The 17,696-nt window shown below is 38.5% G+C and overlaps 1 protein-coding gene across 1 annotated transcript; it reads left to right on the top strand.

The window, feature by feature from the left end:
• The first annotated feature begins 4,528 nt into the window (after window positions 1-4,528).
• LOC144659809 (solute carrier family 23 member 2-like) lies at window positions 4,529-13,682 on the top strand. The gene is made up of 12 exons (XM_078520332.1): window positions 4,529-4,716; window positions 7,234-7,350; window positions 8,168-8,325; window positions 8,512-8,603; window positions 9,298-9,365; window positions 9,585-9,741; window positions 9,834-9,858; window positions 10,256-10,379; window positions 10,473-10,629; window positions 10,700-10,953; window positions 11,691-11,964; window positions 12,904-13,682. Exons 1-12 carry the CDS (start codon window positions 4,696-4,698, stop codon window positions 13,221-13,223), a joined length of 1,767 nt encoding a protein of 588 aa, XP_078376458.1. The 5' UTR covers window positions 4,529-4,695; the 3' UTR covers window positions 13,224-13,682.
• The last annotated feature ends 4,014 nt before the right edge of the window (window positions 13,683-17,696 follow it).

Genomic DNA, 17,696 nt, shown 5'->3' with positions numbered 1-17,696 from the left:
TCTCACGGCCATCTTTTCATTTCCGCCTTTTTTTTTTGTTTTTTTTTTTGCTTCACGCAAGAGAGTCTGCTCGGAAGGGCTGGAGGGATAAAATGGGAATTGGGATTTGGACAAATTTTCATTGGGAAAATTGGATTTGGGTCACTGGCTAATAAATGGGATCTGAGCAAAATTTGGGCTAGGAAATGGGATTTAAATTCCCCTCCCCCCCCCCCCCCCCCCATTTTTTCAGGACCCTCTGTTCGTAGTGTCATAAAAAATTCAAAACGTTATCAACAATTTTCTTTGTTTGGTATATTTAAAACCTTCAATCATGATCTTTTACAGTGTCTCCTCGTTGCTAGAGAATCTTATATTCTTCCTGTATTGTCTCGGGCTCTGTGTCATTCATGAACTGCCTTTGTTGTCTCAGTTGCTTCAATTTTTCTACTTTAATTATTTCCACATGAAGTAGCAAACAATGATTCAATGAGCATCAAATTCGTAGAGAAAAACTCCATAATATTATTACGCTGAAGAAAATGTTCGAAAATCCGGTTTTCGCATCCAAGTGAGGTTTAAGGTGGCTCGATCGGATTTTTGAGTGACGATACCTTTCAATTTTGAGCAACTTGTACGCCACCGTAAACAATCCGACTGAAAATCGATTAGTACAGCTGTACTAAAGAAAGTTGAAAGTTTCGAATGAGATAAGTTTCATCGAAATCGGAGTAACCATAGCAACATAATGACGTCACCACCCATTTTACACGAGACCGATTATCTTGTAATAGACGGATAATTTTGAAAAAAGGCTTCTAGATCTTGGACTTGACATAGTTTTCTCACGGTCTGCGAAATTTGAAGAATTTTCATGAGAGCGTTTTCGAGAAAATTTTGGATGAAGTTTTCAGGTGCTAAAATACAACAAAAACAAAGCAGCCTTAAAACATTATTGAGAAAACGTTCACAAGGCCCCATCAAGTAACATTTTGGCCTTAAGTGAATGTTGTACTATCTAATTACCTTGGGAGAAAATCTCAGAGAAATCGTTTCATTTGATTTCTTGAAATATCGGCTTGAATATGAACTGGTATGAAATGTTATTTCGCTCTTTAATCGAAAAAGGGCCTTTGCTTACTAAAATGATCGCAAAATAAAAAGCGCTCGATATAATTTTTTTAAACTTGGTAGTCAAAAAGAAGAATAAGTATGTAATGAAATGTCCGATTTTCAAAATAATTGAAACGTTTTAAGGCAGTCAATTTGAAGCCTTAATTCAGGTAAACATTGCGCTGTTTTTCACCCTACATCGGATCGCTGCCTCATTATCTGTCTCCATTGTCTAAAGCTGCGTGCATTTGTAAATTCCAGTAGATCATGAATCACTAATTATTTATTTTTGGATATTTTTGTGACAATTTTGCCTTGGCCTTGAAACTGTTAGGACACTGAATATAATACAAGTGCTTTACCAGCCTTTTCCTCCTTGTTATTGTATTTTGGCTTGTTAAATTAGCTTGCTTCTATATAGTTTTCGGAAAAAAAGCGGCTGTTATACATATTCAAGATGTGCTGAAATTTACAAATGCACGGGGCTCGACACAATAGAGACTTATAATGAGGCAGCGATCTGATGTAGGGTGAAAACAGCGCGATGTTTACCTGAGTTAAGGCTTTAAATTAACTGCCTTAGAATGTTTCAATTATTTTGAAAATCGGACATTTCATTACATACTTATTCTTCTTTTTGACTACCAAGTTTAAAAAAATTCTTTCGAGCGCTTTTTATTTTGCGATCATTTTAGTAAGCGAAGGCCCTTTTTCGTTAAAGAGCGAAATAACATTTCATACCAGTTCATATTCAGGCCGATGTTTCAAGAAATCAAATGAAACGATTTCTCTAAGATTCAGGTAATTAGATAGTACAAGATTCACTTAAGGCCAAAATGTTACTTGATCAGGCCTTGTGAACGTTTTCTTAATAATGTTTTAAGACTGCTTTGTTTTTGTTGTATTTTAGCACCTGAAAACTTCATCCAAACTTTTCTCGAAAACGCTCTCATAGAAATTCTTTAAATTTCGCAGACCGTGAGAAAACAATGTCAAGTTCAAGATCTAGAAGCCTTTTTTCAAAATTATCCGTCTATTACAAGATAATCGGTCTCGTGTAAAATGGGTGGTGACGTCATTATGTTGCTATGGTTACTCCGATTTCGATGAAACTTATCTCATTCGAAACTTTCAACTTTCTTTAGTACAGCTGTACTGATCGATTTTCAGTCGGATTGTTTACGGTGGCGTACAAGTTGCACAAAGTTGCAAGGTATCGTCACTCAAAAATCCGATCGAGCCACCTTACCTCTACCATCAGTCTCTGACATCAGTTCAAACTTGCACGAGTTTTAACTGCATTTATCAGATTTATTATATTTTTAAATATTTCAAATGTCACTGGTAGCACTGCACGGTACGTTTAATAAACTTTTAGAGGAAAATTCCAACACTTCTTTGTGGTAACGAAAGCGTGCGCAAGGCAAGAGAAATGTACCAAGTGCTTGCAAAATGTAGAATTCCACCCGCTCACGCTCTGAGAAAAAAATATTAATTAGTTATTACTGCGTGAATAAAAACATTCCACAATACTTCTTGGGCTTTTTTCGTTCTCTCAAGAATCGGAGCGATTTTACAATACCGGGCCACTTATTTACATATCTCTGAACGCTTTAAGAACGAAGCATAGTAGAAACAAAATAAGTGGCCCGGTATTCTACAGTTTAGCCCTGTGTTTTGGTGCGGTTTGCTTTTGAATTCCGGAGGTAAGTACAGAACTGTACTTCAGTGAACACAAACATAACATAGTCTTTATTCGTCCGCAAATATGTCAATTCAACTTATATATTAACTGATGAGTGCGTTTCATATTTAACGGTGAACAAAACAAGCAATCGACGGGAGAGTTTTCTCAGTAATCTCACCATGAACGTTTGATTTCAGTTAAATAGTTCACTGGCCAAAGTATTCAGCGAACGGCAAGGACATTAAAGCCAAAAACTGTGTATTTATAGATTCTATATTCAAATTAGCAAACAAAACATGCGGTTGCTAGAGTGAATTAAATTGTATTTGACCAAATAAACAAACAACACTTGTGTATCACCAAGTACCGATATATAAATACCAAAAGCTATTTTCAATAATGGCCACACACTGGCCATTTTCAAGTCGTCCAGAATGGACAAACTCAAGATTGTATTTTTAAAAGTGGTATTTATATTTCTAGTTATGCATGAGACTGTGCTTTCATTTAATCACTTTAGGAAATCGTGAACGGGCGTTAGGGCGAAAAGAAGTTAGTGACACTGTTTTTGAGCTTCATCGTATGATAGTATATTTCTGGGAATTTACAAAACACCAAAAATAATGTTCTCAGTGAAATCCTACTTGTTCAGTACATTTTTGCATTGTTTATGTCATGAAGTGTAACACTAAATTTTCTACCTGAACCTAACAAAACACCCCTTACTGTGACATGCTAGCTGTGGTCCAGCGTGTGAGAATCTGTGTCACAATAAATCGTAATACGTCGACGTTTTCAATAAAGAACCCCCAAGAGACAATAGCTGCCGAAACAAAGGGTTCTTTTGGCGGCGTTCATCTATATGGCATACATTTTAGCCCTATTCTCTCATTATCTCCGTTGAAGTTTAATCCTAACATGCCTTCATTTAGGTTTGTAGGCAGTATAAGGCTCTTGAAATCATTTTAACAATATTTGGATGACTTTTAAAGTGTTTATGAAGGAAACGAAAAGGGTGGAATATTCCAAGTGTGGAAATAAAAGGCTTAGATAATTAAGGATTAAATTATAAGATAGAAAAAAGCGCAAAGCACACCACCCCCGCCATCCGTAACGTAGTTCCTTTAACTCTTTGCAAATCTAATAACAATACAGATTTGACGTTACTGATCGCTATACTCCCAATAAACTGTCACGAATCTTGATAGAAAAGACTCGAGCTTTGCTTAAATCTCAAGTATTGTTCGTGGGCGTTAGCGCATTAAATATTGAACGTGGTCAGGGTGTGAAATGATAATCATAATAAAAAGGGCATCATTCATAAAACCTTGTGTACACTATTACTAGACACGCAAATATACGGCTCCAGAACACGAATTGTTTCGGTGTTGTATTCCAGCGTAGGTTAGTAATATATGTTGCATTTTTACCGTGATATATTCATTTGCAGGGTTTTGCTCTATGCGTGACGGTAAATGATACGGTTTCAAGCCTGTTGCAAAAAATATAATTTAACACATCACTTTACGTACATATACTGTTTACACGAACTCTTGAGTCGTTAAGAGGGCTAGTTATTTTACAACGCAGTGTTTCATTAAAACTTAAATTCTGTTTTGCTACTGTTTTGGCCTTTTATAGCAGGTAATATATTACTGTGACATATATTTATGCCGTGACGTTAATTGAGTACAAATATTTCTGCGTCTCTAGGTTGCCATAGGGGGGGGGGTACCGAATTCTACTTAGGTTGCCAAGCTTGCATAACTGAGTCCTTAAAATAAAGTGTCGTTACTCTGGTTTCTGTTTAAGTCGATACTGAGCAACTCTGCAAGAATTTTAGCCAAAGTTGAGTCTCCTTCCTTGGATCAAAAAGAAACCAAGTAAAGTGTGGGTCAGGAAAGAAAAGAACAGCGATGCCTCGACAAGAGATGGAGGTAGGTCACACGACACCCCAAACAGGACACACGGACAATACTTCATTTATTTTGTAAAAACAACTAAGCCAGCAAGCCAAAGAATTTTTAATGACTTTTGAGTTCAGCATTCAGTGTTCAATATATTCAGCTTCATTCTACTGCGCGAGCTCAATTCGACCGGCGGAAACCGTAAAGGTCAACCGGGTGAAGGGAGGTGCTAAAATCTAGAATGTTCACACCGCATAGGCCGGTTTACACGTTTCGATTTGTCGGCCCGATTTGATCAAACAAATTTACACGCTGCGATTCGCCGGCTTTTCTTTGGCTAAATTAAAAGGATGAAAATTCGCCCGATTTCTAAAACCTGTGACATTGCAACAGATTGTAAGAAATCAGGCCGATTTTTAAACACGACTCATTTTCTTATCAAATCTAAGGCCAAATCGGGCCGACAAATTGTAGCGTGAAAACCAGCCTTAAAGTTCTTTCTATTTAATTGTGTCTTTTTGAGAGGGGCTAACAAGACCTAACAAACCTCTTTAAACACGCTCAACTAAAGTGAAAAACATGGATCAGTTTAATCACGCAAGCGCGTGACACCGGCGATGATCGTGTCAAGTACAAACAATTTCGCAATCAAAATCTGTTGTAGGGCAGTCAGTGACTTCACAATCACTGTTTCATGTTTATGGAAACTCAGCCTGCCTAAAAAAGTCGATTAATGCATATTTACCGGAAGAAAACTCATTTGTGACGCGGACGTAAAATCAAGAATATGGGAAGGTCTATTGGACAGGTATGAGGTATTCTTAAGATGCCCCCAGGCTAATCGAGAGAAGCTGTGAGAATTGCAAAGAGCTTTAGAACGCATAGTTAACAGTCAACTCATTTAAAAAAAAATAAAGCAATTTCTATTGCTCATTTTACCTACTCACAAACACACAAATTGCAAATCAGCGGCCGTAACAACGATAGACGTCAGTAAACAAGACGTGTATTGAGCAGTACAAACGATATACATATTGATTAACTACTAATTAGCCGTCCACTGCAAAAGAAGGGGCTGAATAGGAAAACGGATCGACGGATTTTGACTATATTTTGGCCCGGATTTCGGATTCAGAGCATATTTTTAAACGGATTTTCGGATCCTTCAATCGAATTTGGTCATTAAACTACAACGGATCGACGGATTCGGACATTAAATTGTGACGGATCGGCGGATTTGCATACCCCTATTCACACCCTCCGCAAAAGAACAGCGTGAAATGAATTGTAATGCGTATTTTGGAGAACGTAAACCACTTTGACAGCTATGATCGCCGCCTTTATTATTTAGCCAGGGGATTACGTTCTGACAATGAATTATTCTATATGACTGTGAGAAATTAATGACATCAATGTTGTCGTGAAGTTATGCAAAATCACAGGGCCCCCATACAAGCGGCGTGACTGTTTGTATGTTCGAAATATAAAGAAATGTATAAGGATTTTGAAAGCGTCTTATTGTCGTTAACTTATTTCGAGTAATGTCTATGTTTCAGTTCAAAATAAACGTAAACCTACCTCAACTGTTGTATTTTGTCGTTTCTGCGGCTCAAAATGGCGAATTTGAGCGATTTGGAGGGTTTTGCGTTGACTGTTGCTTCATATAATAATTACGTGAAGCAACAGTCAACGCAAAACCCTCCAAATCCGCAGAAACGACAAAATACAACAGTTGAGGTAGGTTTACGTTTATTTTGAACTTAAACATAGACATTACTCGAAATAAGTTAACGACAATAAGACGCTTTCAAAATCCTTATACATTTTTTTATATTTCGAACATACAAACAGTCACGCCGCTTGTATGGGCTGCCTGTGGCAAAATCAGAGTTTGAGCCAGCGATACCTCTCCATCCAGCATCTGTCAGTGCCCTCGCGCCCTCCCTCGTCGGTGCAAACAGTCATTGAGGCCAACGAAAAATCGCCTTTTATAAGCTGTGGGCTTGTGTAACTTCGTAAGGGCTTTTGGATGGGGTTAATGGTGGGGTAAGAACCGAAGGAGCGTATAAATTAAATGGCATAACAAACAGATTCAAAATGAGCCGACAAAAACCGAATTTAAACGGTATATTGCAAGAAAGGCACGCTTATCAAGTATTGTTCTGCACTCTACTTAGGCACTTCTTCATTCTTTTCTTTTATTGAAGACAAAGACGTTACCATGTTAGTATGGAGAACCCAGTTGGGGGAGTGCTAATATTCCGGGAGGGGGTACTATAATCGGAATATCACATTCGCTAACAGACGGATGGGCCTATGACCGGGGGGAGGTAGCTATAAGCGGGGGCCTATAACCAGCATTTCACCGTATGTTAGTGCCTACCTCTGCCCCTGCCCTTAACAAAGGAGTGTAACCACCAAATCGTCAAAATAACTCTCCATCCAAAATTAGGAAGGTAGAATAATCACACTATAACCAAAGTTTAAAGTTCACCTTCAACAGCAATTTCTTCTCTAAAGTACTTTTCTCTTTATCCTGGTTTGAAGATATCCGAGTCTGGTGCTCAACCGAGACCCGAGAAGAAAAGAAGAAGAGCTCTTGGCCTGTCTTACCTCATTGATGAGAATCCACCATGGTACATCTGTTTATTGTTGGGCTTCCAGGTAAGATAAGCTTATATCAAGACGGTCCTGTTGGATGCAGTTGTGGCGTTACATCTGAGAAATCAGTTACAATGGGAGAGTGAACTCAGAGTAATGCTGTAGGGCATGTATTAAAACCCGAAACAACGAAACGAAACGAGCGAAACCACCGAAACGACAGAAACTAAACCGCCGAAACAACCGAAACGAGCGAAACGAAACAAAAACACCGAAAAAAGCACCTTCCATTCCGGTTAGCCTAAATCGCACCGGTTAGCCTGAATAGCACTCTTGTTAGCCTGAATAGCACTTCTGTTAGCCTAAATAGCACTCCTGTTAGCCTGAATAGCACTCCTGTTAGCCTGATTAGCACTCCTGTTAGCCTAAATAGCACCCCTGTTAGCCTGAATAGCACTCCTGTTAGCCTAAATAGCACTCCTGTTAGCCTGAATAGCACTCTTGTTAGCCTAAATAGCACTCCTGTTAGCCTAAATAGCACTCCTGTTAGCCTGAATAGCACTCCTGTTAGCCTAAATAGCACTCCTGTTAGCCTGAATAGCACTCCTGTTAGCCTAAATAGCACTCCTGTTAGCCTAAATAGCACTCCTGTTAGCCTAAATAGCACTCCTGTTAGCCTGAATAGCACTCTTGTTAGCCTAAATAGCACTCTTGTTAGCCTGAATAGCACTCCTGTTAGCCTAAATAGCACTCCGGTTAGCCTGAATAGCACTCCGGCTAGCCACCGTTTCGGTGGTTTCGTTCGCTCGTTTGTAGCTGTAAAAACTTTCTCAAAAGAAAACTTCCTTGCCTGTCCTAACACTGGTTTTCTTCTTTTAAGCATTACCTGACCATGTTAGGAGGAACTTTGGCGATTCCCTTCATTCTCAGTGGTCCAATGTGCTTTGCCAATAACACGCTCGCCATCAGTGAAGTACTGAGTACCATTTTCTTCGTTTCTGGTCTTGTAACCTTGCTACAGTCTACGTTCGGAGTCAGGTATTGACAAAACGCAATTACAAATCTCTACTAATTGCCACTCAGATTACGTTGAAGTAACTCAATTTTCTCGCTAACTTTTAACTAAATTTTGTTACTATTACATAATTATAATCACAGTACAACAATACTATAACTTAAATGTTGCATATTTTAACAATACTGTCATAACGCTTTATTCTTTAGGCTTCCCATCGTTCAAGGAGGAACCTTTGCCTTCCTTACTCCGACATTTGCCATTTTGTCTCTGCCGCAGTGGACGTGTCCCAAACCTGAAGGTCAGTTTCATTGGTTTCAGTAGGTAAACTGTAAAAAGTTATGTAAAACGAGAAGACACATATCACTGAATGAATTATTTGAAGGTGTAATTAAGAACAAAAAGAGTGTAAACATAAGGTAAAGTCATGCTCGTGATTTATTTAGCATTACATGAAAAATTCTCGGCAGAAACTCGGTCACTTTAGATTCTCCCGCGAGGTCACTCTGAATATGGACATAAATTTAACCGAGGAGAAATCGCAGGGCCATATCAGACGATATTTCACAAGTTATTATTATTATTATTATATTTTAGAGTTAGAATTAGAGACACCCCAGAAATCATCAAGATTTAAAACGTTGCGCTACAAGTCAGTGGGGACAATTAATGATTGAATTAAACCTCTGAGACATATTGTTATAAAACTGCTTAGACTTATTACTTGACTAAAGTTGAAGATGAATGTTAACTTTAAACTTTATCGTACATCGTTTCTGTTAAAGGCCCACTCTAAGCTGTTAAAAATGCTATGAAGACGAGTTCAAAGGAAACCCACATTGGTGTTTGTGTCAGCTTACACCTGGGCTTTCATGTCTCCTCGAAACACGTTTTCCCGATCGATTGAAGAGATTCGTAGTTTTTGTAGACTGAGATATACATTCGTTTCTGTGTACCGTTCCATTAAGATATTTACGATATCATTCTTTTTAAAGAAAATGGTAACTCAACTGAAAGCTCGTCAATCAACAACGATGATATTTGGAAGCCTCGTATGAGAGAGGTAAGGTTTGAAAGTTGACCCTGACTTTGGTACAGAAAGCAAACATTATAATCATAGTCCTTTTATTTTTTCTTTTGTTTCTATGGCCACTAGACTGACATCAATTATCCCATCCTTATTCATGCGGCCAAACGTCAATCAATTTGTCATAGAGACCATCAATACTACTGTACTACAAATTTGAAAAAAATCATATGTTTTTAATTGTTCCTTTGCTAGATTCAAGGGGCCATAATGATCTCGTCCTTGTTTCAAGTCGTGATCGGTTTCACTGGTCTAATTGGCGTTCTTCTTCGCTTCATTGGACCGCTGACCATAGCACCTACCATCACTTTGGTTGGCGTGGCACTCTTTCACGTGGCAGCGGAACACGCAGGTGAGTTGACTGAAAAACTAAAATAATGTTTACCACAGTTGATTCTATTCTCTGCTCAGTTTAACTGATTGGCTTATCTATCATTTTTTCAGGAAATCACTGGGGAATTTCAATGACGTAAGTATCTGTTTGAAGGACTTATCCATAATCGATCTTGTTTCTGATAACAAAACTTTGTGTTGCCCATTATCCTAAAAAGTCAAGGTTCTTGCATAATCTTGCAAAGATCCTGGAAGTCTCTGGAAAGATCCTCGAGACTCTGCGAAGGTCCTCTAAAAGTTCTTGCAAAATGCTTATGGTCGCTGCAAAGATCTTAACGACATCGACCCATGAAGAATCTCTGAATGTCTTTCAAATATCTTTTAAGGATCCTTGAAAGATTCTTTAATAACTATAGTTTCTATGGTAGGCCTTTCAACATCTTAAAACATGCCCAAAGACTCTGTAAGGTTTTTCACCAGGTCAGTCTGCTTTATTATTCCTTACATTTTCTATGTGTCTTTGCTCGTTTCAGGACCATCATCTTAATAGCTCTGTTTTCACAATACCTAACCAAATTTGAGATTCCAGTGCCCGGATACAGCAAAGAACGCGGAGGTTGTTATGTTGGCCGTTTCCCATTGTTCAGATTGTTTCCGGTAAGTATAAGTGGAAATTTTGTAAAGTCATTTTTGCATTATGTGTAATCACTCGTCTTTAAACTAACTTGTGTCGCATGGTATTTTACACAGGTAATTCTAGCAATCGCAGTATCGTGGATTATTTGTGCCATCATCACTGCAGCGGGAGGATTCCCTTCCGATCCCAGCATTCCTCAGTACATGGCGAGAACTGATGCTAGAACAGCTGTGTTGAGAGAAGCCAAATGGTTCAGATTTCCGTATCCAGGTTAGTTATAGAAATAACTGCATTCTTCTGTTTGCATTGTTAACTCGAGTACGTGTTGGTCACTTTTCAGGCCAGTGGGGAACTCCTACCATCAGTGCCGCAGGGGTGTTTGGGATGCTTGCTGGGGTGTTGGCCTCCATTATTGAGTCCGTGGGAGATTATTACGCCTGCGCAAGATTGTCAGGAGCACCTCCGCCGCCAAAAGATGCCATTAACCGTGGAATAGGAATGGAAGGAATTGGATGTCTCTTGACGGGAGCTTTTGGTAGCGGAAATGGAACAACTTCATACAGTGAGAACATTGGAGCCATCGGGATCACAAAGGTAAACAAATTGTACAGCTTTTTTCATTGTTATCGTGTATGTTGTTGTTGTTGTTTTTGTCGTCATCTTTGGGTGATTCCACTGGCTGTATGCGTTAAGAACGACAATTGTTGGGATAAAAATTATCGGCCGGCTTGATTTTGTCAACTGGTGGCACCCATCGAAGATGAATCTCCCAACCCATGGCCTCTGAGATACCAGATATCTGGGAGGCCATGGGTTCGATTAATTCCCGTCGGGGACTCAGATTTTTTTTTGTCCCATGCTCGTGTCATTGTTGAACAATTCATCTTCATTATTTCTCATCGAGCTTAAAATTTACCATCTTTATTGTTTACTGGTGGCATTCAATTTGAAAAGTGTTGTGGTTGCTCTATCTGACGTCTACCTGAAGCATTGTTGGCTCAGTCTCTTCAACTGCAGTTCGTTATTGCTGACTTGGGCAGACCAGTTTATCTTTAGGGGCTAGAACTCTTAAGCCTGCTGGTATTTGCTATAGATTATGCGTGATTGTTTGAGATGAAGTGTGTGACTTTTAGGACTTTCTTTGATCAAGCACACATTTAGCAAACCAAGTTAGTTCTATATAAATTATACAGTACTGTTGTATTCTTCATTTTTACTTGTCTTCGTCATGAGAAGTGATCTACAAGTGATCTACAGCATAGAGTATTAATTGTAAAAAGTTATCTTTTTAGATGAAACACAATCTTGACGAATTTTTATGCTTTGCTTAGGTTGGAAGTCTTCGTGTGATCCAGTTTGGAGCTCTTGTAATGATGGTTGTTGGCGTTCTTGGTAAGATTGGCGCGTTATTCGTTAGCATTCCAGATCCCATTGTTGGTGGAGTTTTCATGGTCATGTTTGGAATGATCGCCGCTGTTGGAATCTCAAATCTGCAGTTTGCTGACATGAATTCCTCCCGAAACTTGTTCATCGTTGGATTTTCCATTGTGTTTGCATTAGCTCTGCCACATTACATGGAAAATCATCCCAACGCAATTGAGACAGGTATGATTCACAATGCAAACGTTAATTCACATGGCAAACAACTGAGTCTAAGCAGCTGGTACGCACACTTAAACTTTTCTGAAATTGATGGTAGGCAAACTTGACCCATGAAAAGCATTACCTTTGAACATCTAAAGGAAGATATAACCTTAATTTTTGGGTAGAAATCAAGTTACAAGAAAAATCCCGGAAACAAATTCAAAATTAAAACTTAATTTTTCAAGTTGCAATCCGTTTCCATCCGAGCCATCCGCAGCCAAAGACGCTCGTTGTCAGTTTCAGTGCTTTAATGTAGCATTGTTTAATAAAAACAGACCATTATTCTTTGGTTTGCTGCGAAACAATTAAAAATTTCGGTTGTTCAAAAATCTGGTAAAATCCGTAACAAAGCCCTTTAAAAACGAATTTAACCCCACCTTAACAGAAGGGTCAGAAGGGGAAAAATGGAAACTGGGATTTGGGCAATTTTCATTGGGAAAATGAGATTTAGGTCACTGGGATTGGGATTAGGATACAAGAAATGGGAATCACAGAGAGAAAAAACAACTGGGACTGGGATTTTGAAAATCTGGCAAAAACAATAGGCTGGGAAATGGGATTCATACCCCTTCCCCCCCCCCCCCCCTCCCCATACAAACACATGCACACACACTTCAGGACAAACCGATGAACGGACTCTGACTTCAAACATGACCAATTTATTTACAAGGCGAATTTAATGTACTTATCAGTTCTGACAACTTCGACAGACAAAACAGTTTCCCTTTTGCTTTTACTTCCGCTTAAAAAAAACAACTTTTTTACAGGAACACTCTCATCCGGAGGATGCGCTAGGCGAACGACAGACTTATTTTTAATGCAAGAGAACCTTTAAGTGTAGACCGATTAAAATGTCATTTTGAATAACTCTTCTATTCTTATCATCTGAACTTTTAAAAGGTGTTTCAGAAATCGACCAGATACTTACAGTCCTGTTGAAAACAAGCATGGCAGTAGGATGTCTTGTTGCATTGATTCTGGACAACACCATCCCTGGCACCATTGAGGAACGCGGGCTCAAGGCTTGGAGGCAACATCTGTCAGATGACAGTGATGATCATTTTGAAACAGCTTCTATTGAAGTCTATGATCTGCCGTTTGGTCTCAATCGCATCAGTAACTATAAAGTGGCCAAGTATTTGCCTTTTCTGCCGTACAATGATGATGAGCGCTTAACAACAACCGATGTGGAACAGAACGGTGTTAGCTCTAAGCTGTAAAATAACATTTTTGGAAAGTCTTGCTTTCTAGTTAAGAACTGGGTAAAGTATATTGTGAAGTAACAGACAGAAGGGTTTTGGCTTGATCAAGTAATCAGCTATTGTAACATTCTCGTCCCCATAGCCCTTTTGTTTCTCTTAGCCGGCTTCAGTGGCACGAGAAAACGAAGGCCTCTTTTTTGGCTGTTTGAAACAAAGAATTCCTAAACGGAAGTCGAAAACGTAACGACTTTCTCATACATTCTTTTGAAACGTCATGACTGTAAACATGAAGACCGGAAGTCCAAGAATCTAGGACTGTAAATCCTGTGTCAGAGCCCTTCGTTTTCTTGTGGTAAGGCCCAGCCGTCTAAGAGAAACGAAAGGGCTATGGGGACGAGAATGAGAGTAGAACGCTGTTATTCTAACCACTAACAGGTCATTAAAATATGGTCGCATTAAAAAGGTGGCAAGAGTAAATGGCTTCTTAGACTTATTAGTATACCAAAATAATGTAAACTTACCAAGTGTTTCGTCAGGCAAAGATAAAATGTCCATTGTTATTCCTCCAACTGAAATGCAGTTTTCTATTGGACGAGAGCGTATCACGTGACGCGCGTCAAAAATGTATAACTCCACCCCAACAACCTACGTGTTCAGGACGTGCGGCTCGAAACAACGGTGTGAACGCGAAGCAATTCGAAGTTGTGGAATAACGCTAAGCTTTCATTCATTTTTTTTTTCGTACTCGGCAGTCAACAGTTGAAATATAAAAAAAAATCATTTTACTCAAAGAAGAATATGCCCGGGAGATATCTCAATGCAAATTCGAAAGCTCGAATTATCTTGCAGTGTAATCAATTTCAGTGAATAAATTCATGTCGGTTTGAGCCGACGGAAAACTTAGTGATGAATAAGACAACAAAGCGTTTGATTATTTCAGTTGGGTGGTATAACAAAACACTTAATGACTGTCACCGCGGGAAACAATGAGTTTTGTTTCCCCTCGACCCTTTGGTTTCGCCTCGGGAACATTGAGATTCTCAGGGAGGAACCTGAACCCTTGGGGTCAGTCATTAAGTCTTATTATATTATAGCGAGTTGCATGGTTTGAGACGGGAATCAACTGTATGTCTAGCACATGTAGAAATGTAAATAGATCATCAGTGTCTGAATGAAGTTTATATCACCGATACAGTAGAAACCCGCGAGTAGTAAGAACCTAACATTAAAGAACCTGTAGGGTAAACGTTGCAAATTAGACCCCATTTTTATAAGAACCTATTTAGCCTAAAATTTGAAAACAGGTTCTTATTTTCTATAAGTGATTACTTGAAAATTTTTACTTTTGGGAAAATAACTTTGGACAAGGCTTTACTGTATATGCATACAATGTCATGTTCTGAATGATTTGTGCTTCATTTTTACATTAACACTTGTGTGGCATGCACATTTTATACAAATAATAGGCCGAATATCACTCAAAGTTCTATTAGCATCAATGAAAAAATAAGAACCCGTTAAAGACCTAAATAGCCTAAATTTGTGTTAACTACCATTTATGTAAGAACCTGTTTAGACTAACCTAGAAAACATAGGTTCTTACTCGCGGGTTTTTACTGTATTCCATATTTGGCAAAGTCATAGCTATAGCGCAATACAATGCATATATTCTTTCCTAACGGCTCAATGTCGTCCCAAATTCGAATTTAGCTATAAAATTAACATTTCCCATTTAGAAAACTGAAATTTAGACTTTTCAACATTAATAGACCATATTCGTATTCTCGGTATTGGACTGAAACTAGCTTGCAATGGAGGCTAATGCGGGGAATATCATTAAATAGAGCTTCATGTCAGTAAGAGGATAAAGTTGATAAAGAGGCGTTAAAAACACTCAGTATATATTATTTTCGTACGTATATCATCGTACAAAGCGAAACGTTAAAGATCACTCGATTTACTGTAATGTTATTGTATTAAATTCAGTGTTTTGCTTAAATTGTGACTGCGTACTGATGATATCGTTATATCAGGAAAGATTTTGCGTTCGGTCCACTAAATTGTCATCGTTATATCGGAAATATCGTTATATCGAAGATCGTTATATAGGAGTTCTGTCCCATACATTTTACTGTAATTTTTGCCGGGACAAAGAATACTCATCGTTATACCAGGAATATCGTTATATCGGGGATCGTTATATCGGGGTTCCACTGTATCACTGACATATTTGCACCTCTTTTTTACCTTGTTTTGCCCCTTCGTTTACGTTGCAGTTTCTTGATTTATACGAGTTCCGTTTGTTATTTTCTTGCTCCATAGAGGAAGTATTTCCTTTAGTACATTTTTTCATCTTTGTTGAAAATAGCTTTTATTGTTTACACTCAATTAGTTTGACGTTCGTGTTTAGGTAGTTGCATTTAAATAATGGGAGACATGCGCTGCAGGTTACTCAAAATTGGCCAATATCACTTTTATTTATCTTGTATTTTTGTGGAATAGGTTTAACTTGGTACACACAGTAAAAACCCGCGAGTAAGAACATAAGTTTTAAGAACCTGTTAGGCTAAAATTTGCCAGTTAGACATCCTCTTTATAAGAACCTCTTTAGCTTAAAATTTAGAAATAGGTTCTTATTTTCTAAAATCGGCTAAAAAATTTTACTTTTAGGGAAGGCTAATGAAATAAGTCGACATTTTGGTTCCTCGTAGGAGACACTTAGAAGGCTTATCACTTCAGTTACAATGTAAATGCCAATGTTGAAAATCATAAACTTTTATTAATGATACAATCAAAAAATATAAATACTAAAATGGTGTGCAAATTTCCCAGAAGAAATACCACTTAAAACTCTTCAGAAAATATGAACCTATTAAGAACCTAAATAGCCTAAGTTTGTGATAATTAGCATTTATGTTATAACCTGTTTAGGCTAAGTTGCCATGCAGGTTCTAACTCGCGGGTTTCTACTGTAGTACCGAGTACAGATGTTATCATCATCGGACGTTTGGCTTGATAGAATACTCCGTTTGGTGTTATATCAGTTATAAAACTACTGAAATAAGTTTTTCCTGATAACGCTCTTTTTAAAAGTCAGTGAGTTGCGCGCAAGCGTATGCGGTATTTCTTTTCTAACGGATTGGAATTTATTGTTTCTTGATTTTGTATCTCGTGGTGCTCCGAGGTAACAACAGTCCAGCGCCATTCTTGCACTGAAAACTGTTAGATACGCCAAACGCCGAGACATTACAAATTCTATAGGGAAGGCTTATTGTGAAGTCACATTTTGTTAAATGGATTTCTGATGAAAAAAGGTTCCCGACTGAGGCGGACATTTTTTGGTCAGGTTAACTTGAGAAACTTAAATAACGGTAACGAAATCAAGGAAGTCGTTAAACAAGAGGTTAATGATTACTGACAATGACAAGAGTCTCTTGCAATGACTCGTTCAGTGGGAGGCGCGGTGGCGTTATGGTTAAAGTTAGCGCGCTGAACTCTGGATCGAGCGGTTTGTGTTTCAGCCCTTGCCGAGGTCATGGGCCATTTTGGAGTTGACCAGGAAACTGGGCGAGTTTCAAAATTTTCACCATCACATAAAAGATCACATCGAAATTGGTCATTTGACCAAGATTGAAACTTTTAAGGACGTTCGCGCTTATTGTTTATGCGCATCCTTACTGCGCACGTAATTCACGTCGCAACGTCACGCCACGTCATGCACGAGCGCGCGCGCTGAAGAAATCTAATTAATTTCTAATTAAGAAATCTAATTAAATTCTAATTAACAATTAGACTACGAGCCCGAGTTTTCTATGAGCAAATAGTCAACGAGGCGCAGCCGAGTTGACTATCGCTCATAGAAAACAAGGGCGAGTAGTCTAATTGTTTTAGTAGAAACTCTAAACGATTGCAGTCCAAAACCTATTAATATTGTGCACTTTGAAGACAAAAATCAATAAAATTTACCGCTTAAAGAGCTACGCGCGCGCGCGACTGTTTTCTATCGGCAAATAGAAAACAGTGGGAGAACCAATCAGATTCGCGGATTTCCAGTAGAACACAGCTGAGTTTCTACTGAGAACATATAGGGCTGGCAGTCGTCGCGTGAACTTTGCTTGCAATTTACTCTCTTAGATGGTCGGGGCCCCCACAATTTTTGAACATATCACTTTTGTTGACGATTATTAGTTTTGCGTAAAAATGAAAAAATCTATCGAATAAAAGTTCGATTTTTTTTTGGTCCCACGTACGTTCGAATGCCTCTTTTTGAGCTTTTCGTTTTGCTGTACGACGGTTTCAAATACCGCTTTCAGGGTTAAGTCTTACAAAAAGTTGGCAACACTAGAATTTTTTTACGCAACTTTTACAAAATATGACTAAGATCATTTGCCTCTTTTTTCTCATCTTCAATATTTCTAACTATAAATCCTGTAAACCATGTTGAATGGCGTTCGCCAAATTTTCAGAATCAAGGTAGTTTTCCACACGCTT

Source organism: Oculina patagonica, chromosome 7 (genome assembly GCF_052425735.1).
Source record: "Oculina patagonica isolate OP01 chromosome 7, crgOcupat, whole genome shotgun sequence".
Classification (NCBI taxonomy): Eukaryota; Metazoa; Cnidaria; class Anthozoa; order Scleractinia; family Oculinidae; genus Oculina; species Oculina patagonica.
This window is presented reverse-complemented; position numbering and strand designations above follow the sequence as displayed.

Coding starts and splice junctions, on each gene's coding strand:
- LOC144659809 (XM_078520332.1), top strand. CDS start 4,696: ATGCCTCGACAAGAGATGGAG. Junction 10,380..10,472: donor CATTGTTCAGATTGTTTCCG/GTAAGTATAAGT, acceptor TATTTTACACAG/GTAATTCTAGCAATCGCAGT. Junction 10,954..11,690: donor GAGCCATCGGGATCACAAAG/GTAAACAAATTG, acceptor TGCTTTGCTTAG/GTTGGAAGTCTTCGTGTGAT.